Source organism: Andrena cerasifolii, chromosome 2, assembly GCF_050908995.1.
Source record: "Andrena cerasifolii isolate SP2316 chromosome 2, iyAndCera1_principal, whole genome shotgun sequence".
Taxonomy (NCBI): Eukaryota; Metazoa; Arthropoda; class Insecta; order Hymenoptera; family Andrenidae; genus Andrena; species Andrena cerasifolii.
In genome coordinates this window covers 23,570,199-23,593,002 of record NC_135119.1, presented here as the reverse complement: position 1 = coordinate 23,593,002, position 22,804 = coordinate 23,570,199, and the positions used below count along the sequence as shown (strand labels likewise).

Genomic DNA, 22,804 nt, shown 5'->3' with positions numbered 1-22,804 from the left:
GGGCCTCGCTGCACCCCATCGTCATTTTTCACCTGCCGTTTCCGAACTTTTGGATCTTCTGACTTTTCAGTGACGATTGTACGTTCGCGATGCTCGCGGAATCATGCTCCAATAGCCTTCTTCTGGAGACGTAAATCTCGATACGATGAAATTCGTGGCTCGAGAATAACTATTCCTCTCGTTTGCGGAGGGAGCGATATTTTTAATTTTATTTTCACAGGCATTCGAACCGGAAAATTGCTCTCGGGGTGCGACACACCCCGTGTGACCACGAAGGGACAGTTTGGGGGCAGGACGGGTGATTTGTCATTGGTACCGTGCACTTGCAGTTTGATTAAACACTTAATAGGGGTGGATATTCGATCGCCGTTGAATTGAGACACTCGGGGTTCCGCGTGGTGGGATATATTACACGGAGCAACAAGAGTGGATGGGTCAGAGGGGCGTAATTAGATATTAAGAAGAAGTTTCTGGGAGAAAGTCGTTTATTGCATTGCTGTATAAAAATCTAGCGGCACTCGCGTCATAAATATTCTGGGAGGGATAGTAGTAGCATTATCTACCATGCATGGGCCGAATGATTCAAGGGGTCATTCCCTCTGTCGAAATTACCGGGAATCTCGGGTCGAGCTTCTCTACGCTATCGGGACGAACTTTGGTGCCGACAGGTCCGCGACAGACGCACGTTCATCCAGGAACACGTTCGTGGGAATCACTGCCTCGTCCCTTTAACGAAGTCCACGTCTTGATTAATTCTGCCACCACCGTTCCTCCTGCCTTGGTACCTGTAAATGATTCATTACTTCAGCGCAAATTAGGGCCAAGATTCGCGTAGGTGCTTCGGAACCTTAATCAAACAACAACTAAAGCCTCCGAATATTCAAATTTCACATTCTCAAACATTCTCGGGGATAACATTAGTCGTGATCTTCTCGCAGAATTCTTTCAACCCTACGCTTACAGATAGGGATGAAAATCGTCTTAACTCCAACCGTGATATACCTATCGCGAAATGAAATTAATTAATTAACTGCAGTATCGTTTCAACTGGGCTAATAGTGGCCAGTATTAACGTCGATGCTTTCAACCCTACGTTTCACCAAGTACTTGGGTTTCTCACGAATTTGGACGCGAAAAAAATTGCTCGTCACCTTCGATCCTGTCCGATATCATCGTCATCCTCCTGGCTCTCGCGGAACTTGCAAACTCTCGCTGGGCTCCGCTGAATCCACCACCGCGTGCGCGTAGACGGGAATCGGTGCGAAAGTCCCCTTTGCGACAAAGACGCGCCGTTTCGGGGTTGAAACTCGGCAATGCGAACCCGCCGAGCCAACCGAACGCGTCGACAGTCGCTCTCGCGAGAAGGTGGTGGGGATCGGCGGTGGCTCGAGACGCATCGTCGCCCCGCGCACTCCCAATTATAGAAAGCAGCCTAATTCGCCCGACAACTCGATTCCTGTCATCGACAAATCCGATCGGTTATTCCCGATGTCGCACCCCGCTGAAAATTGATATTGTTCAACATCGAAACTCGCGTCGCGGCTCGCGCGAAATCTGTATTATTATTATTGCTGGCACGGGCCGAGCACGCGATACCCCAGGCGTTTTTAATGACGAATAATAGATCCAGCACGAGCCACCCACGTCCGTCGCGTCACACCAGGGTTTTACTTGATTTAATGCGACGGGGAATGGAGAGAAATTACATACTGACAAGTCGTGGCGAGCTTAAATCAAGATTCTGTGTTCACTTTGATTCTAGTGGAAGCTGATAGTCTCTTTGAACGAGCTATTCAAGTGCCATTAATTTCGCACAGAATTCTCGGCTTTTGCTATGAGCAACACGAACATATTTCATATTATATTATTTTATTTTATTTTATGTTATTTTATATATATATTTTATAACTTTCTCTTATTTTTTATCCTTCTATGTAATAATGGTAATATTTTTGTATCTCTGTACACTAAAGGGTTTCCCGTTAATAATAATAATAATAATAATAATAATAATAATAATAATAGCATAGAGCTTCCTCCGATCAATATTATTATTATTTTTTAATATACGCGGGAAACCCTTTGGTGCATAGAGAATAGTGAAAGCCACTGGAGGAGAAATAGGTAAAATTAGAAACACAAAAATGGACAAAATAAAGGAAGAAGGAAATAGTGGCGAGCCAAGAAACGCCTAAGCAGAGTGGAATAAAATAAAATCAAAGTAGACAGAAGTTAACGAGATCATATTAACAGATTACCGCAGACTTTCCAGCGATCTCACAAGCTTTCGCTCGTTACCTAAGCGCAAATGCAACTTGAATCATCGATAACTCTAAACGTCCCCTTTCTTTTTACATGCAAATAACAAAGCTAAGCAATTATACAGATACCCCGCAATGAAGAGGGTGTAATTTTTATCGGCGTCGTCGAATCTATCAGACGCAACATCCACTCGATCCTCAACGCGAATCGGACGCAGGATCCAGGAAAGGAGGCTCAGGATTCACGGGGATTTATGGTAGATCGCCGCGATGGACGCGTGTCCGATGGCTAGCCAGTGATAACGCGGTGGCCGTCGGCCCTTGGATGATTAGCGCCCGACGAGCGGCGTCCCTGGCGCGTGACGAGTCCTTATTTGGATCGGGGGGCCGTCGGCCGCCGCCTCGTCGCGACGCGCGGCGTCTCTCCCTCTCGGCGTCGCTGCTTAGGGCGGCTAAGGACTAGGCGGCGGCGGCGGGCTGGGACGAGTGTTAATACACGATAGATTTCCATCTAAGGGGCGGATCGCTATTTTCGGCAGCGAACCGATATGGATAAAGGGACCCCACAGAGCCGGCACTGTGCCACTCGCCGCTCTCGGTCTCTTGCACCACGCACGCCCTAAGCGACCGTTGCCGATCCTCTCGACTCAATTAGTGAACGGTAAATCGAACGTGTGCCTGGGATTCTAGCGATCCCTCTCGCGCCGATCCACCGATCGCGGTGGACGATACGCCCAGCCCGAATCGCGCACAGCCTCGGTCCTTCCAGCCAGCGAATTTCGGCGGGATACAGTGAATCCGTCACGCGCGATTGCAACGCAGGGAATCGGTATCGGGGAGGACCGAGCGCAGCCGCGATTCCTCGCCGATCGTCCTCCCGGGATCTTGCATGCTTGTGAAGTGACGTTCCGCGAATGTGATTTCGATGCTTGTGCTTCTGTAATCGCCGACGTTGCTGACCGGCGATTAACGATTAGGCTCTTGGTTCTGACGTAACAGCGGGGAACGTAATTCTTTTTTTTTTGTTTTTTTTTTTTTTGGTCGAGGGTGCTGATTGCGATTGTCCTCTGAGTAGTTATTAATGACCGATTGGATTTGGGAGACGGTTCTGATTTTAGAGGGGTATGATGTATCTTGGTTACTGAAATTCGAATTTTCTTGTGGAGACTGGTAACTCGTTGATTACGTCAGTAGCTTCGTTTATAATTACTAACGACGTTCTCGGTGCCCTGGGAACTTTATTAGTTACGCTAACTACTTGCTACCTTAGTTTGTTATTAGATAACTGTTTTAGATTTTTCTTATTTATCTCGCAGTTTTTTTTTTAGCCCTTTATTATCCCTATTTGCAATTGCTTTGTAACGTCAGATTTAGAAGAAGTTAAAATATATTGTTGCTTCTCTTATAAATTCGAAAGGTAAAATTTTCATTGATCGTGTAAGGAAGACTAATTACTAAAGACGTTTTCGGTGCCCTGGGAACTTTATTAGTTACGCTAACTACTTGCTACCTTAGTTTGTTATTAGATAACTGTTTTAGATTTTCCTTATTTATCTCGCAGTTTTCTTTTTTTTTTAGCCCTTTATTATCCCTATTTGCAATTGCTTTGTACCATCAGGTTTAGAAGAAATTAGAAAGATATTATTATTATTATTATTATTTCTCTGTTTTCTCAGACTTGTGTCTGGTTGATCATAGACAGCACGCGAACCTCGGTCAAGCGTGATTTCTTTATATCTGTTGAGTTATGGTGCATTTAAGAATTTCCGGGCGATTGTACATGTATCGATAATTATTGATTTTTCTAACTGTATGTATATGTTTGCAGGGAGTTGTAACGCGCGGGTGTATTGGTGCATGTTGTGTGGTATGACTCCTGTACTTGACAGTATTATTGGTATTATTTCTACTTTGTCTTGATGCCACATGTCTTTAATTTCCTCGGCTAGGTTGATGTATTTCTCAATTTTCTCTCCTGTTTTTTTTTATTATTATTATTATTATTATTATCAACGGGAATACCCTTTAGTATACAAATCATGTTAACTAGTAGAAAACGAAATGAGTCTGGTAACTTATTCTAATATCCTAAGCATATGTGCTTACGCATCGGGGACAGTTATTCGGAGAGTCGACTGAGCAATTTGTGCCGGAACGAATCACGCGATATAGACAGCACATCAATATCAGTGAGATATTGATTCGCCGCATACATAGCTCTATTGATGGGATCAGCTTTGTAGTTAAAATACCCAGGTTGTTGCTTCCCTTATAAATTCGAAAGGGTAAAATTTTCATTGATCTTGCAAGGAAGACTAATTACTAACGAACTTTTTCGGTACCCTGGGAACTTTATTAGTTACGCTAACTGCTTCCTACCATAATTTGTAATTAGATAACTGTTTTAAATTTCCCTTATTTATCTCGCAGTTTTCTTTTTCCTTGAGCCCTTTATTATCCCTATTTGCAATTGCTTTGTACCGTCAGATTTAGAAGTTAAAAAAATATTGTTGCTTCCCTTATAAATTCGAAAGAATAAAAGTTTCATTGATCGCGTAAGGAAGACTAATTACTAACGAACTTTTTCGGTGCCCTGGGAATTTTATTAGTTACGCTCACTACTTCCTACCATAATTTGTAATTAGATAACTGCTTTAAATTTCCCTTATTTATCTCGCAATTTTCTTTTTCCTTGAGCCCTTTATTATCCCTATTTGCAACTGCTTTGTACCGTCAGATTTAGAAGTTAAAAAAATATTGTTGCTTCCCTTATAAATTCGAAAGAATAAAAGTTTCATTGATCGCGTAAGGAAGACTAATTACTAACGAACTTTTTCGGTACCCTGGGAACTTTATTAGTTACGCTAACTACTTCCTACAATAATTTGTAATTAGATAACTGCTTTAAATTTCCCTTATTTATCTCGCAGTTTTCTTTTTCCTTGAGCCCTTTATTATCCCTATTTGCAATTGCTTTGTACCGTCAGATTTAGAAGTTAAAATATATTGTTGCTTCCCTTATAAATTCTAAAGGGTAAAATTTTCATTGATCGTGTAAGGATTTAATGCCTGACTAATATAAACTGATTAATAGAATTCATCCGCGCTCACTAGCTCAATGAAATTTCCACAGAAAGTAACACTAAAAACAATTCAAGATGTGTGACGATGATGTTGCGGCACTAGTCGTGGACAATGGGTCCGGTATGTGCAAGGCGGGATTCGCTGGAGACGACGCCCCCCGCGCCGTCTTCCCCAGCATCGTCGGCCGCCCGCGTCACCAGGTTCGTCATACCCGAAGCTCGCCCATAATCTGGTTCCGCTACCTTGCCCCGTTTTCAGGACTCGTCACTGACATTTCTCAATACCATTCCAGGGTGTGATGGTCGGTATGGGTCAGAAGGACAGCTACGTCGGCGACGAGGCGCAGAGTAAAAGAGGTATCCTCACCCTGAAGTACCCCATCGAGCACGGTATCATCACCAACTGGGACGACATGGAGAAGATCTGGCACCACACCTTCTACAACGAGCTCCGCGTCGCCCCGGAGGAGCACCCGGTCCTCCTCACCGAGGCTCCCTTGAACCCGAAAGCTAACCGCGAGAAGATGACCCAGATCATGTTCGAGACCTTCAACAGCCCGGCCATGTACGTGGCCATCCAGGCGGTGCTCTCGCTGTACGCCTCCGGTCGTACCACCGGTATCGTCCTGGACTCCGGAGACGGTGTCTCTCACACCGTGCCCATCTACGAGGGTTACGCGCTTCCCCACGCCATCCTCCGTCTGGACTTGGCCGGTCGCGATCTGACCGACTACCTCATGAAGATCCTCACCGAGAGAGGCTACAGCTTCACCACCACGGCTGAGCGTGAAATTGTCCGCGACATCAAGGAGAAGCTTTGCTACGTGGCCCTGGACTTCGAGCAGGAAATGGCCACAGCCGCAGCCAGCACTTCCCTCGAGAAGAGCTACGAGCTTCCCGACGGGCAGGTCATCACCATCGGCAACGAGAGGTTCCGTTGCCCAGAGGCACTCTTCCAACCGTCCTTCCTGGGCATGGAATCCTGCGGCATCCACGAGACCGTGTACAACTCCATCATGAAGTGCGACGTGGACATCCGCAAGGACCTCTACGCCAACACCGTGCTCTCCGGCGGCACCACCATGTACCCCGGTATCGCTGACCGCATGCAGAAGGAGATCACCGCCCTGGCCCCGTCCACCATCAAGATCAAGATCATCGCTCCTCCCGAGAGGAAGTACTCCGTATGGATCGGCGGCTCCATCCTGGCATCGCTGTCCACCTTCCAGCAGATGTGGATCTCCAAGCAGGAGTACGACGAGTCCGGCCCCGGCATCGTCCACCGCAAGTGCTTCTAAGGTGTCGCGCCCAGCACGGGGAGATTCACGATTTTTCGCCTGCTTTCCTCTCTCTCTTCTTTCTCCTATCCGCTCACCCAGCTTAGGAGAGAGGAAGAGAGAGGAAGGTAACAATTTTTTCTTGCCGGGGGTGGGCGAGGTTTGGGAAACGAAAATTACTGAAGTGCCTTTATTCTACACATTTATCAGACTGTACTTTACTTTGTAGTTTATACAACACGACTGTTTGTTATTAACGTTAATTAATTTATTGATAATATCCTCGGCCACTGCAGCGAGCCCTTCTCGGTCCTGTAAGCATGTACACGCACACGGATACAGGCACGCGCAAAAGGCTTTCTCGAAATCGCGCGCGCGCGCTCACGTAATTTGGCATTTGCGATACGCACGGGGGTGGTTAATCGGCGCGAGACTAAAGTATACGACGAAAAAAAACGGAACCGTAACCAGGCGCATCGACGTCGGCTCATATTGCTGCCTGGCGTATTGTTCTTCTTATTATATCATACAATTAATGATAATAAAACTGTATTATATAATAACACTGTCGGATTATGTGAACCTTGCCGCGAGCGATACAATTGGCGGGCGTTCAACGCGGTGGCATAATGGACGCGGACAAATTGCCGCTTCCATACGCGGAGAAATTCGTGAGAAATATTGTGCTCCGCACTTTCGGCATGTTTATCAGCGAGTACAGTGTATTCTGGCGCGCGGCCAGAGCCCCGCGCAACCTCAAGCGACTATATTTCTCATTTGCCTCGATCGGGACGAAATCGTTCGCGCATCAGTGAAAGGGACGCGACTAGTACGCTTTTGGCTTCGCTCAGTACAATTCAATCGTTTCAAGATAAATAACAATAGTTACTTCGATCTGGGAATAGTATCGGCAGGGCGCAGCTTGGCCGTAACTCGTATTCGTCGATCAGACAATGATCGCGGCGAAACGTTTCCGAGAATAGAAGCAATTAAATTTAGCTTATCTCTGCGGGCCTCGTCTGTTTGCTTAGGAGGACTTTAAATCGCAGAGGTTAAAATCTAAGCGCTCTGTTCACTTCTCTATTCCCTTCTGATCTCTCAACATTCTTTCGGGCTGTACGTGTTCAGTTGTGTTTTCTTTATCTTCTATTCGTGCTGCGTTGAGCAATTTAGGATGTTTAGCCCTGGTCCTAGGAACGCTGGTATAGGTGCGATCCTCGACGTGGTATCTGCCGTTGTTTCGGAGGCGGCTGAGCCCTTTCCACGAAGGGAGGAGCGACAAACGAAGCAGTAACCTAACACGGCGGGCAAAACCGCGGCACGAATAAAGAAATAGCAAAAATAGAATTGTCGGTAGCCGGCTAATGTGGATGCCGTGGCTGTCGCGGAGTACATGCCGGGGGTCCCCGGGAGTGTCTTCTAGCCTTACAAGGCCCCTGGGTGACTTACGTTTATTCTGACGCTTCTTGGGCTAAAATTAGAGCACCGCACTCTTCGGGGCGCACATGCACGCGTGCGTGCACCTGCATGGGGTGGTCGCGCGCCAGCTTAGGCCGGCTCTATCGCGTACAGTCCTCCGCAGCGACGGGTTCCGGCGAGCAAGCTCTCGTACTGCTGCGAGACAACAGGACAGATTGGCTCGGTTAATAAATTACTCCTCTCGGAGAGCTGAACCGATCGACTCCGCGTTCTGTAACATTCTCAATTCCAGTATTCAGACAGATAATTAGAGCTAGCATGTTAGCTAAGAGTAATATGTTAGTTTTCTGAATATTTTACTTTATCGAGCTGATCAGCTGGGCTACTGAGGTGCTCAATTAAATTGCGTGGGATGCAGCTCTCTAGATTCGATTATTTATCGTCACGCGTATCAGCTTGACTAAGAGAATAAGGTTAGGTGAGCTCGATTGTACGCTGACTGTTATTACGCATGAAACTTTCTAACCTACGTTTCTGATTTTATTCTTAATTGGGGAGTGGTGCGATATAACAGAGACGCAATGTTTTATTCGATAATACGGAGACGCTGTTATCGATGATTCCTCAATGCTATATTTGTGCAGCGAGGAATAAGAGGAAGAACGTGTGTGGAGCTGGCAGGGACATTAATGCGGTCCTGATTGCCTCAGGTAATTTACCTGGCATGGTCTTCCTTATTTATTCAACACTCTGTTGTGTTGCAAATTCGGAGTGAGAAATTAGTTGCAAGGAAACTTCTACACTTGTAATGGAGAATGGACAATTCAGTTTTCATCGCACGGATCGGAGGTTCGGAGCCTACTTTCCGTTTTCGTATCGCACGCGACGTTACCGATTTAGAATAGAATACGATCACCATGCTAGAAGCGGTTAGAGTTGAAATTCAGCATTCCTACTTGTCTTCTTTACCATCGGGAGATCCTCGTCGCAGCACAGACGAGGAATAGGATAGTCCAGAAACGAGGTATAGCAGGGCTCTGCAGCGCAGGGGCCCCTCACGCGCCTGCTTCCCCTTCCAATCTTTCTTTCGCGCAGCTGCCTTCTGTTGTCAAGGAGACCGCGCGATATTAGCGGCTTCGGGGTTAGCGTCGCGCGGTATCCATGGCAACGCGGACGAGAGTGGGGGAACCCCGAGCTTCTGCGTAAGCGAACTTGGAGAGCCTTGAGGTATAGGATAGACCTATCACCTTATGGATGTCGTGTTGCCACCCAAACTGCGCTACCGACCCATAATTTCACGACTGAATGTAGTGGCATCTGCTCATGAACAGCGTCCAACTCAGGAACTACTCTGAAATGTGTTGAAATGCTGAAAGGCGTATGTGTCTTGTTTTGTTGTGAATACGTCTATAAAACGACTTTAAATTGTTACTCTAACAGAATCATTTGTAAATCGCGGGTTTCGAATGACCTAGTTTTACACGCGTTGAATTCTAATTCCTACTACGCGTAGCGTTACAATTTGTTTGGATACTTCGCCGGTAACGTTGCATGCGACATTAAAATGGTAATGGGGCCCTACGGTCCCACAAACCGGTGACAAAAAATGCATTGGGTGATAAGTCTATCCTATATCTCGTCTGTGCAATTACGTATGTAATTTTGTGTTATACGTTTAGGGGGCTCGCGAGCCCTCTTACCATTTTTCTGTCACACCCAACGTTATCGATTCAGTCTAAAATAAGATTACAATGCTACGAGTGCTGGGAATTAAAATTAAATGTTATCTGAAATATTCAAAACTAAAACGGTCTGAATGTTACAACTGATTTCAAGAAACATTTTGATAGAAACACAATTTGCACTTACTTCCATGATGTAAGGATATAAGGTGTGCTCGCCGAGCGGCTCATTTTCGTCTTTTACTGCGCACTCCCAATCTCCGCCATATTAAAATATGTATGTATATATGAATGCATATGCAAGTTTACGGACGCATATCGAAATGTTGACAAATTCATTCTATCCTATTGGTTGACAATCCAATATGAAGGATCTTGGGAAGAGCACGTTATTGGCTAATTTGAAAAGTGTGCGCGAGAGCACACCTTATATCCTTACATCATGCTTACTTCCATTAATTTCGATCTTAGAAAAAAAGTATTTCATTCAATTCTTTATATTTAGTGGAATCATTACTAGCATAGCTTGATAGCTATATTAATTCTATAATTATATATAGCTACAATGTTAATGTTTATACGCATTGCAAAGTATTAATTATAATATATAAATAGTTTTTAGTTGGACTTCGTGTAAATGTATACTTGCAGGAATATTTGTAAAAATATTTAGAAGTACAATTTGCTTTCTATAGACGGTGATGTCTGGAATTTTAATTAACTCCTCTTGCTAGTAGGAACGGCGTATAAGGTCTACAAGAGCTCGAGTGATTATTACGCCTTTATTCAAACGTTTAAACAATTTCACAGTAACCGTGTGCAAGACGTTGAAGAATTCTGCCCCTTAAAATACAATAAACACTTTGTTTCAACGTTTTTTTTTATTAAAACCATACCGAACAATTCGGTTCAAACAATTATCCTTACGAAGGTTTAGAAATAACGAAATCTTTCATTTTTCAATTTTAAACTATATACATATAGTATTTATATTATATCGTATTCTTTGACACAAACAGTAGTAAGTTTAAATATTCATAATGATACTTAAATAATTTTACTTGCCAACACCGTTAGGAGGCTAAGGTGAAAATGAATGATAACGTATAAATAGAAATGTATCAAATCTGTTGTACTCTCGGCTAACTGAACTCGCTCCGCATTAATATAAGCGCGCACTAGTCAGGTCCTAGAGTTCACCAACCTTTGTGCGTTCAGATCAGTACGGAACGAGTGCAATCTACCAATTTTTATAATTGCTCGAAGACGAGGTACGTAAGTGGGACAATCAAGCCCGTCTTAGTCCAAGTACTGGCCAGCAGAGTTTTCACCAGCCACCAAATGAACCCTAATATCGCAGCTTGCAAACCCAAGTGTGCAACCATTAATCTGAAAGATACGAAAATATAAATAAATTACAAGAATCGTTGTACACTTTCAAGAACCCACTAAATTCCTTCCGCTCCGATTACACGTACATTTTATCTTTGGCGCGTGCTTTTTCCAATGTCTTTGGAGATTCATTATTCAGATAAGTCCTGACTCCCTGTGTCAAGTCCACGAAATAATCTTCCCATACCAGTGGCCTAATATCTACACCGAACAGTTGTTTATCCGTCTCCGACAGCGACTTATGTAACTCCATGGTACGAGGGTTATGAAATCTCCATTCGGTAAAGATAAACGTCTTCAGACGGTCCAGCGAATTGTTAACATTGGTGTGCAATCGCACCAGTCTGAAAAGCATCACAAGTTTCGCCGACTTCGTCTTATATATGCTGATACCATACGTAAACGAGCCGTAATTTACAACTTACATCGGCCGACCTCCCCCTAACTTGGTAACTGTGTCCAATATGTACGCAGGTATCATATGCACAAAAATCGCAGAGAGCCTGAACAGGAAGATCGACGGCAGGAGTTTAAGATGCGGATACCAAACTGCGCTGCGCAACGGATATTTGTGCAGGAAATGATTAATCTTTGTTTCCACGGTCAGCCACTTGAACGGATTGCTTGTACTGGACGTACAGTGGAATACTTTCAGCTCCCTTCCGCTGTAACAGAAACGTGTACAAAGCTGTATAGAAACTGTTCGCAGAACTACACTCTAATGCGAACAACGAAATCCCACTGTACCCATCTCGGTCGACAGCATACGCTGCAGCGATAAGATTGTTTACAACAATATCCACCGGAATGTAATCGTAAATCAGATGCTTCGCAACTGGCAGTCTTCTTACGACGCCCTTGCTGGCACCCATCAGAAATCCTTGCGGACCGTTCTTCGATATTGTCCATCCAGGGACTGGCTCTTTCCATGCTCCCGTTACTGTGGAAATATCAAACACAATAACGAACAGAACTCTGTAAGGAGGAGCGCTTGTGTCTAAAAATATTCTAAGTATACGCACTCATCGAAGGGCGCACGATAGCAGCAGGCACACGCCCATTCTTGACTTCATGTTCGGCCAGGTGTTTCGTGAACGTATAAGGATTTGGATGGTTCTTCAATATGTTAGGCGTTTCTGCTATCAACGTAGCGTCGTCTAAATTCTCCACCAGTTTCAGTAATTCCTTCACGTCGAAAGGCGGCGAATACACACGCTCGTCTGCTTCTTGCAATACGGAATTGACATATGCACTTGACACGTGTACCAGAGCCTAAGGGGGACAAAAAGCATCTGGATCATGCCAAGGTCTAGGCATCCTTTAATTAGCATAACTGGATTCAACGTAATAACTGGATTCAATAAAATACCAGGAAATATAATGAAATATTCGGAATAGAGAAAGCAGTTCACCTTGAGGTCTCTTATCTCTTGGCAGAGTTCGACTACTCGCCGCGTTCCCAATAGGTTGATCGTGGTGGTGGATTTCAAATCGGCTTCGAAGTCCAGTGTTGCTGCCGAGTGGAAAACGATCTGAACATCTTCGACCAGAGTCAATCTGTCCGCGGATGACAATCCTAGATTCTCTTCTCCAACATCACCGGCGACGGCGATTAATTTGTCAAAAAGATGAGACTTATTTTCTTCCTTGAACCTGTTAAACACCTGAAATAGTAAAACGAGTCAGAGGAAGCCCTGGTAGTTGGAACAACTGTTAAATCAACACGTATAATTCCCTTAAACGTTAATAATTTTTAAGAAATATCGAAAATTAAAATTAATGAAACTGAAATCAAATAACCGCGGTCATGTAAGAAATACAGGTTAGCGTTTCCCTAAACACAAACGAAATTCCTAGAAGTTCGTAGCTAGAATTTTTTCCTTCGATCGAAGTGCCAATGCCCTCCGATAGTTAAATTGTTCACGTGGCAACGAACTAAAGTCGTTCTATGCACCGCAGAAAGTAAATAATTATAAAATAAATACCGAATTTATTTGTATTTCTATTTATTAATATCCCGGCCCGCGTTTCAAACTTACATTCCGCAATAACAAACGGAAATTCAAGCATGAATTAGGAAGCACCTATCAGCCTACGTTCACACCCATGAATTTAAGAAAAAAGACGAAGCTAATCGAAATCAAGGTGAAGGTTATCGGATGATTCTAGATTCAGCGGCATTTCAACGAAAAGATATCGCGTTCAGGGCACTCGTCTAGTTTCGTACCGAATTCTTCCGGATCTCCTCCAATCGCTCCTCTATCTGCTTTCCTTTCTTTGGTCGTAGCAATAAATAGATATTTTTCAAGTCCGGGAAGGATCGTAGTAACTTCTCTATCAGGCAGACCCCGAGGAAGCCACTGCCGCCGGTAATAAACACAGTTTTGCCGCTGTAGAAATTCGTTATACCCGATGTCATCGTGATTCGTTTGTCGAGTATCTTTGCCCCGGGCTTCACTTCCAAATTGTAATAGATATTAACGACAGAGTATGCGTTTATTACTGATGGAAATGTACCGTACTACGCATCGACAACTGCCGGCAACAAACGCAGCATCTACGGCGCTGGTTCGTCGTACACTGAAAGATGAGGAATGAGGAATCGAGAATGCCCGCCACGGGGCGTCCAACGAATCAACTATGTAGGTGGGATAGGCGAGTGCGTAAATGAAGCCAGGAGAACATGGTTTTGCAGGCTTGCCGCATAATTAGCGACATCGAAACATAAGCAGTAATTACGTTGGGATTAATGTCATATTATTAAATATAAAAAATATCGCCGTAGCATCGCGAAACAATCGATATGCGTCGTGGCACTATCGTCAGTCGTCCGTGCCACAGCTCGTACAGTTGCAAGTACAGTTAGTAGTCCTCTGCGCACGATTAGATAGGCTGCAGGAAATTAAAAAAAAAAACTATGCAGGAATCGTCACGATGCAGGGTTTTTTAACCGACTTCAAAAGGAGGAGGTTACTTGAGGGGTCAGTCCACTGTGAATTCATGAAAAATTGTCATTTTTTAGCATATATTTTTTAGTAAACGGAATGTCCAACGTAAATAATGCTTTGTCTACTTATTAATACACTTATTGACAGTATAAAAAAATTTTATTTTAAATCTTAAACAGTTTTTTTAAAATATATTTCGCACTGATGTGAGTGCCTTGAGAAAGCGATGCAGTGCTGGTGCAGGTGGTTCCGGGAGAGCGACGCATTTGAAACAGAAAATTCAAAGTGTTATTATGAGTGTGGTTATCGCCGGAACCAGGATTATTTTTACTGCTAAAAAATTAACAAAATGGCGGGGGTTTGAAGTTTAAGTGTCGACATATGGTGAATTTTTCAATCATTTTGCCTTTTAAAAAGTATGAAATGGTTAATCCAAAAAGGTTTCCTTGGTCCCGGGCATAGCCACTGATGTTCTGAATAACGTGTAAAATTTTTAGACAGATTAGTCTAATAGTTTTTTTGCAGTCACCTGCACCTAATGAAACAAATGTTTTCAGATAATTGCGTTTTAGGTTTTAAAACAAATTAAAAAAATTCTTTTAATTTTTTTGTATAATATAAAAGTAGCTTAATAAGTACAAAAAAGATTTATTGCATTATATGTTGTATCTACGGAGAAAAAAATCTTAAAAAATAGCTTAATTTTTTAAACCGTCACAGTGGACTGACCTCTTAATTCGCCACGTATTTCATTGTGTTTGTATATTCACGCATAACTTCCGCGCAGGTGCACCGATTTCGATGATTCTTTTTTTATTTGAAAGAGTACCAAGAGCCGGTGGTTCCATGTTAATTTTTTTTACTATTATCTAGATACTCTAGAATTCTCTAGAATTCCAATTTTAATGTACGTTCGCGTATAAGTTTGTAACGCGTGGACTGATTCGGATGATTCTTTCGTTGCCGTACAAACCATGTTCCCCAATTGGTACCATAACAAATGTTTTTTAACCGACTTCCACGAAGGTAACTAAAAATTAAAAAATAAAAAACTTAAAAAAAGAGTAAAAACCCGACTTCAAAGGTGCGCTAAAAAGAATAAAATAATTTTTGTGAAGTCGGTGCCAAAATAGAAACAAACATCAATTTCCAAACCTTTATCAATTATAGTCCATTAGCACACTAACGCCCGGGAATTAGAGCGCCCAGAAATTTAGTGAGACGTCACGCGTCCAGTAGATTTAATTTTCTTTCTATTTTGGCACCGACTTAAAGAAAAATATTTTATTCTTTTTCGCGCACCTTTGAAGTCGGGTCTTTACTTTTTTTAAAAGCAGTTTTATTTCACAAATGATTGGAAACTGGTTTCCTGACGCCCTCCGCGGCGAGTAGTAAACATTTGACGAAGGATTGTAGTTTGAACCCCAGTCATCTTGAATTACTTGGCAATTTAATTGCTGGGAGAAGATTGTGGGTAGGTGCTAACGTAGGTGTTGAATTTAGGGAACTAATGTTGTTGGAAGTTAATTGGTACCGTTAGTTATTGCGCAAGTCACTTGTGTATGTAGTAACAGACTAAGTTAGAAGAAACGCATTAACTGATTAAACATGAAATATTCGTCGTTAATATATAACAATGTTTTACTCCGTAATTAGTATTTGATTGCAATATGCTTTGTTCTTATAAGACTCCCAGTCAGTCAACAGTACAGTGCCGCTAGACGGACGCACTACGTGACGAAAAAATCGATCAAAGTCCATTAAAAAAAATTGCGTAATATTTGATTATGGCACGAGTGACTAACGTAAATACAAATTTGTGTTAAAAAGGAGCTACGTAGATTTATGGTAATGACGGAGGAGCAAAAACGAGAGAACCGCGTTCGACAGTGCTTCTCAAAGCGCTCGGCAATATTTGCAGAACTCTTTCGAGCGAATTATCGCCTATAACTTAACTCGCTAAATTTTCACTCTAATAATTTTACCGACCAGGCCTTAAATCATCTTCCGAACCTTTTTCTGCTACGAATTGTAGAACAACGAAGAAAGTGCAGGTTCGAAAATTTAGTATATTCGGGCCGAGATGGAATGCTGCACAGAATTCGCGTGTTATTCCGCAATGAGTTGCAGAAATACAATTACAACAGTACAGAAGATGTCGCAAGGCTGCTGTCGTAATTTAGAGAGCTCGTAAGGCTTAGAAAATTGAGAGACGCTGGGTGGTAGATGAGTCTGCCCACTGTCGTCTGCGTTTCTCAATTCCCCAGAAAATTAGCCCTCCGCAAATGTAGAACGCATATTTGTATTGTAATCTCCGGCGCACTCCTGTAATTTCAAACACCCCAAGGATTGTGTTATGCATTATGCGCGTCGCACTGAATGGCCTGTGCACGTCCGTCGCCGAAAAATAAATGCAAGTTTCGCGTTTCTTTAACGGGAAGAATTGCTGCGAACGGTAATGCGAGACCCCTGCTTTTGTCGGCAGTGTCCGCTGCGGATAAGCAGGAGAAGCAAAACCTGAAGGCTGGTTCGCATTACCCGGCGAACCGTTTAATAATTGCGGTTGCTATTTACTAATTCGATTTACATTTTAGACTTCCTCTTCGTGGTCTTTGACGCAAATGTAGAAAAACCTCGGCAGACGAACTGGCAGGCTGAAACCTCGGTCAACTCGTCCTGACACGAATTCTTCGGAATATATAGAGATAGATGCAATTCCCGGCTCGATGTCCTCCTTTCCTCGGCTGTAATTATGAAAGTAAGTATTTCCGTTGACTATCACTTTCCACCGCTTTCTATTCCGCAGCGATATGTAAATGCATCAAGTCATATAATCTAGCGAAACTCTTTCCAACGTTCACCTCCGTACGCTGTACACCGAATTGCGTCTGCACGTTTCAGAAATTCGTTAACAGCGGGATCTCCACTCTGGCGTGCAAAGGGATAATAGAATCGTGAAGTAAACGTCGCGACGTATGATACACGTGTAAGTCTACGTTACCAGCTAAGGCCGCAGAATGAAGGTATCCACTTGCCTCCCATTATGGCGCAAGCCGTACGTTGCGTTTCGTGCAAATTATTCCCGACAGATGTCAGGCTAGATCTTGTTGCCACGGCTTCTAAATAGATGACGTTTAGGAGCAGGGGAAAGCGTTTCACGGCAGCTGTTATCGTCGATATCGGAGATTTTTACCTCGGAGTAACTTCTCCGATTGCGAATCGCTGGAGATAGGTTAGGTTTTTTATTCTCTCTTGTAGAGTTCCTACAAAAGATGGCGTTTCAGGACCCAGTCCTATATTGCCCAACGAACTTTAAGTCAGTCCACTGGAGATATGGTATATTGCACTTGCTAACCATCGCCAGCTCACCCTTTCAGTTGAGATACGAAGAATGTACGCCTGCAAGCTTGAGTATTTTGTCTTTTATGTAGGACACAGGCAAGAGGTAGGAGATTAAATAAGGTGATAATGAAGTAATTTCATTGGGGTGGTTATTCAATCGAGAGAAATTTTCTACCACGAGTGCGGCTGGACTCCTTAATTTATCCAGCTCGTAGCCCTCTGGCGGTGGGTTCGGAAAGCGTCATCGCAGTCAGATGTTTGCAGTGATTGATAAACAAGGAGGATAATATTTTTTGGTAACTTTTAAAGATTCTGGTAAATGAATTGCTGGGGGGTTTTATAAATCCACGCTCTATATTTTTGTCAAAGGGATTCGTTATTGTTACTGAAATTAATATTCTATATACGTTTTATAGGCAGAGTTTAATTTCGCTGTTATTTAATAAACGCACTTGATTAGATAGTATATTCGGTTTAGGTTGGTAATTTGTAGCTTCGGTAAACTTGTATTGCAAGCGTTTAACGCTGGCGCGTTTCTCGTTTTCTCGGCGCCCCTTGAATATTGGCATCCTGCATAACTCCGTAGTCGGCAGTTTCCTCAACGCCCTCTTGCAGCGCCTGAATTCGCAAAAAGACGAGTGCTTATTTAATCAAATTTAATTCGATCAGTTTTCAGTGCGATCTACTTGGCACGACTTTGATTGTTTATAAAAACCAGCGAGAATACATGCGTGCACTTCTTGTAATATTAGAATCGCCACGTATGGGCGAATTATGACTGTGCAACTTAGAAGCGAACGCGAGATTGTAACTTAGAAACGCGCTAAAACGCGCTCGTGGCTGAAATGTCACGCGTGTAATAAAATTATAGATGCAAACGCGACTGCTAAAACCCCAACGACATGGCACGTTGTGCCGCTGTAATAATTCCTAGTTTTCAATGATACATATGAATATTGTTTACCTCATCAATCCCGTAAAATCCAAATACATCTCCATATAATGCAAATTAAGAAGTTTAACTCCGCCGCATTTAACTATCAACTAAATTTCAGTTAGGACAGTTAAATGTCAAGTCGGTTTAATAAATGCGATAAGATAAGCAGAAGAATCTGCATATCAGATCCTCAATAAATTTTCCGAAAGTTACATTACATATTACGTTAAACGTATAATCCGATAAAGTCACTATACTTATAAGAATTGAATAGCAGAATTCTAATAATCACTGAAAGAGGAATGGGGTTAGAATAACTCAGCGATTGAACTAAAAACGATAAAGTACTTTACTGAGAAATAAATTACAACCCGTGTAATTATGAAAATCGATATTACAGGTAAGCGTGGAATTAGAGCGCACGTAGGTTCGTGGCAGAGAATCGACAGGGAGCGGAATAAAGGGAAATATGGTCGGCTGCGTCGTAAGGGTGGGACTAGGAGAGATAGTGGATGAAGCTGGAGAGGGCCGCCTAGTGACTTTTCACGGGAAACAATTGCCTTGCCTGGGGGGATTTGGCGGTTGCCCCAAGATGGCGGACTCGGTTGGCGTGCGACAAGCACGAGCTGAAAAGTGCCGAGACCGCGAGAAGTTCGCGATTCTGTGTTAAATCGGTAGCGCGTGTTTCACGCGTGGACAGCTCGAGGATCGTCGACGAAGAAGACACGCTCGGATAATCTAGGTACGTGATAAATCAGTGACACGGGACCGTTTTCTCTCGGTACGGGGTGAAAAGCCGCGCCTACTGCTATCGTGGGCTCACGATGTCGTGGGTGTGCATGGAACGTCTCTCTTCCCGTATTTAACCAGCGTGCCGCTAATCCCTCGCGTTGACAGCAAAATCATCGGGGCGCGGGATCCTCGCCGCGGAGGCTCGCGATCGCGTTGCGGAAATTTCTAGTGGGGATATTGAGGTTGGCATGCGAAAATCGAACGGTCGAGTGGCACGGCCGACTCGTCCCGATTATATTCTCCCGTGTATATCTGTTGCTTTGCCGTTTGATAACAGAAACCGCCGTCGAACGGCCGCCAGCGTAATTCTACGATTATACTCGATTCCAGACGTGCGACTTTCCCGCCGTGCCCGTCCAGAGATATCTCATAAATATCATCCTATTCCTGGTTCTCGACGGATCCATTCCCGAGCCGTTCCCGACCAGCGGGCACCGCCGCATTCGCCACCGAGTGGCTCCTCCGCCTTGTCACCGGGAACATAATTTTTACCCCTCTGCTTCTGCATCAAAGCCGATGATTACCGCCTCCTTTGACGCATTGTCTCGGACCCGTGTCAGTGTTCCCCGTGCCTTGCGTGTGTGGGTGCGTTACAGCTCTCCGCGGTGGGCCGTGTGTGCGCGCGCGTTTCTTGGCGTGCGCAACGCGAACCCGCACGCCGGTTCATCGGGTAAAATAGTCGTGACTCGTATCTCCTTGATTTCTCCTGCTGCTCCTTCGTGGTGTTCTAGGTACACGTACATGTCTACGTCCCTAGGCAAAGGGATCGCCCTCGCCGCGCGCTCTGGTCAGTCGTTCTTATGCGTAGAATTTTCTTCTCCCCCCGCCCCAACCAGGGACCTCGACGAAATTTCTACGTACGGACAATGCTAATCGCTAAGAGTTTGTCGGTTTCGCCGAGGCCGGGTGTCGGTTATGCGGGAAGTGTAGTCGCATCTCTACGTGGCTGCCAGTTTTCGTGCTCGAGGCGAGAATAAGTCGAGAACGAATATCGTTGACCTTTCGGGTGCTGTGAACGCTTATAACTGGTCAGCCAATTAGTGGATGTGCTGCGGTGAACGCCTATTGGCGTCCGGCAGATATGTTTAAAGGGATATGGTTAACGATTTCTGCAACACAGCCGCGTGCTGGCTTTGAATTCTTAGCACCGTAAGGGCTAATATGACAGTTGCAAGGAGCGGATAGATGGCAGTATGCGCGGCTGGAAAGAATCCTGGACGTACAATTCTGTCGTTATTCCCCCTGTGTTTGAACCGGTGTCGATTGTCGGCGGTGATTGAACCCTGTCCTAGTGATACGTACGTCCATTCAGTGTCTAATAACGATTGAACACTGCCAATGGTGATCTATGCAGGGAAGAGTTAGATGGCTCTGTGGACAGAGGTGTAAGGACAGTGCCGATGCATTCCTATCTGCTTGTAATTTTCTTGTGCCTGAACCGGTGCCGAGCGGTTTATTATAGCGGTGTATCGCGTTAGTCATAGAAGAGTAAATAAATATGATTGATATGGTAACGGGAGTGGAGAAACGCCACGTACGCTGCTCTCTATCGCGAGGGATCGCGTGCCATGGCAATAAGATCTTCGCTGACAGGATTTCTGCGGTGAGTCGTCTGCGAATCCTTAATCACGTTCATTCAGATTGTTGTTTATGCCCGCCCATCGAAAAGCCATGCAAATTTCGGGGCTCGCGTGTACTTCGTTTCTGACGTGTTACGTAATTTCGCGGTAATGATCCCCCAGGTCTATGCAGGCATATAGATAAATATGCTAATTATATTGCGAATATATTATTCGTCGGAGTGACAACGGCGAGTTCGGATTGTATGTAGCGGTTTCCTTTATACTTCGCAACGTCTTTCTGACGTGCTAAAAACATTTTCGGACGACTGGACGAAAGATGACACGCGGCGATAAAATTTCGTAATTCACATACACGGCGAATCGGGCATTCCACAGTTCCACGTGTAATGGGAACAATTACATCATCCGGACTCGTAATAAGTTCAAGTAGGGGAGCTCTGGTGCAACCTCTGCGTTTGGATTCACCGAGGTTGTTCGTTAATTAATTTGTTAATTTGTCACCGCGATTCCGGTGTGTTCGTACGACCGTGTAATTATATCGTGCTCCGCAGGCGTAGAGTTGCAATATAAATCGCTGTATCGGGTACAAATGTCGCTGGAGTCCGCTACCCTGCGAAGATTTCTTTTCTAATCAAATATTCTCAACAGCATAGAAGACTTTAATCTAAAAAAAAAAAAAACTACAACTTCTAGACGTCGCTTTCCAGTGACTGTCATTTTTCAACGCACAGAAGGAAGGGCTAGTTCTTCAGAGTTTAAGGTGAACGAAAAAAGTTAGTGGAACTAATTTGCGAAGTGTGTGCGGGAATAGAACGAGACTGATCGGATTATAAGGTGGAGAATAATTAATTAGTGGCTGCCCTGCGTACAAGAGTGAACCATGCGCCTGCCATATGCTGCGGTGTGTTTAATACTTGGGTTAAGATTCTTCCAAGACTGAATACTATTCTTCGCCGGGAAGCTTTATCCGGTGTCGGTAAATCCGTGGAACGTGATCAATACAACGCGCGTTGCTTCCGCGTTCGTCCGTTCCGGGTAAAAGGGTTGCCTTCGCGACGAGGGTTGCTCCATGCACGTTCGACTAACTCGACCAGCCTTTATTCTCTCTTTTCTTCGGTTAACGGTGTGCAATGAGCGTATATCGAACGGAAGAAACATAGTGAACTCTAATCGGGTCGGCGAAAGAATCGACTCGGGTGATAGGGGAAGTTTCAGGACCGTGGACCCTCGCTCTCTACCTCTGCTGAAATATTACAGATATTTTATCTCTCTGTCTAAAGAACTTTACGTACGTCTAAGTAACGTAAGATCCATTTCTTTTAATAGTAGTCAAACAAAAATACTCGCGAGTCGTTCGAACCCATCACTACTTTCACAAATATCTGTCCAGCTCTGAGTATATCCGATTAATCAGTAAAGCGAACAGATGGAGGGTTAGTCGTAACATTCAGTCTCTTGGAATAGTATTCGAACAAAAATACTCGCGAGTCATTCGAACCCATCACTACTTTCACAAATATCTGCCCAGCTCTGAGTATCCGATCCATCAGCGAAGCGAATAGGTGGAAGCAGGGTTAGTCGTAAGATTAACTTTCATCGAATAGTATTCAAACAAAAATACTCGCGAGTCATTCGAACCCATCACTACTTTCAAAACTTGATCAGCCCAGCTCTGAGTATCCGATCTATCAGCGAAGCGAATAGGTGGAAGCAGGGTTAGTCGTAAGATTAACTTTCATCGAATAGTATTCAAACAAAAATACTCGCGAGTCGTTCGAGCCCATCGCTACTTTTACAAATATCTGCCCCAGCTCCGAGTATCCAAGCCGCGTCAGTGCCGCGAGTAGGTGGAGCGAGGGCTAGTCGATTCTTCCTTCGATCGAATACATTTTTTACCTTACCGTGGAATGGAAACTTGATCTTATGGGATAAGATCTAAAATTAGCTGGGAATTTATATTTGCGACACAGGATGGAACCGGTGTATCGCTTACGGGACATGGATGTGACGTGCGACAGGATCGTTACGAATTCCAGAAGTCCGAGCACTAATTTATCACATTATGTAAATAGCGTACAGTTTTTTCTG

The 22,804-nt window shown here is 44.0% G+C and overlaps 3 protein-coding genes across 4 annotated transcripts in view; 2 read left to right on the top strand and 1 right to left on the bottom strand.

Annotated features, from left to right (window-relative positions):
- The first annotated feature begins 2,782 nt into the window (after window positions 1–2,782).
- Window positions 2,783–6,884, top strand: LOC143366202 (actin, muscle). The gene is made up of 3 exons (XM_076807057.1): window positions 2,783–2,922; window positions 5,395–5,545; window positions 5,638–6,884. Exons 2-3 carry the CDS (start codon window positions 5,420–5,422, stop codon window positions 6,640–6,642), a joined length of 1,131 nt encoding a protein of 376 aa, XP_076663172.1. The 5' UTR covers window positions 2,783–2,922; window positions 5,395–5,419; the 3' UTR covers window positions 6,643–6,884.
- A 3,601-nt stretch (window positions 6,885–10,485) lies between these two features.
- LOC143378920 (putative fatty acyl-CoA reductase CG8306) lies at window positions 10,486–13,711 on the bottom strand. Its single transcript, XM_076831042.1, has 7 exons — window positions 13,342–13,711; window positions 12,527–12,778; window positions 12,137–12,386; window positions 11,862–12,054; window positions 11,540–11,779; window positions 11,201–11,458; window positions 10,486–11,111 (listed from the first exon to the last, which is right to left on the bottom strand). The coding sequence occupies exons 1-7, from the start codon at window positions 13,531–13,533 to the stop codon at window positions 10,973–10,975; spliced, it is 1,524 nt and encodes a 507-aa protein (XP_076687157.1). The 5' UTR covers window positions 13,534–13,711; the 3' UTR covers window positions 10,486–10,972.
- Window positions 13,712–18,921: 5,210 nt separating this feature from the next.
- Far1 (fatty acyl-CoA reductase 1) overlaps window positions 18,922–22,804 on the top strand; it is a 61,018-nt gene continuing 57,135 nt past the window's right edge. Inside the window, exon 1 of one of the 2 annotated variants that reach the window (XM_076831039.1) lies at window positions 18,922–19,083. The gene's annotated coding sequence lies outside the window, so the exon portion shown is untranslated. Of the gene's footprint in view, window positions 19,084–20,716; window positions 20,737–22,804 lie in introns of those variants that run through there. The other variant, XM_076831041.1, reaches the window with a different exon arrangement.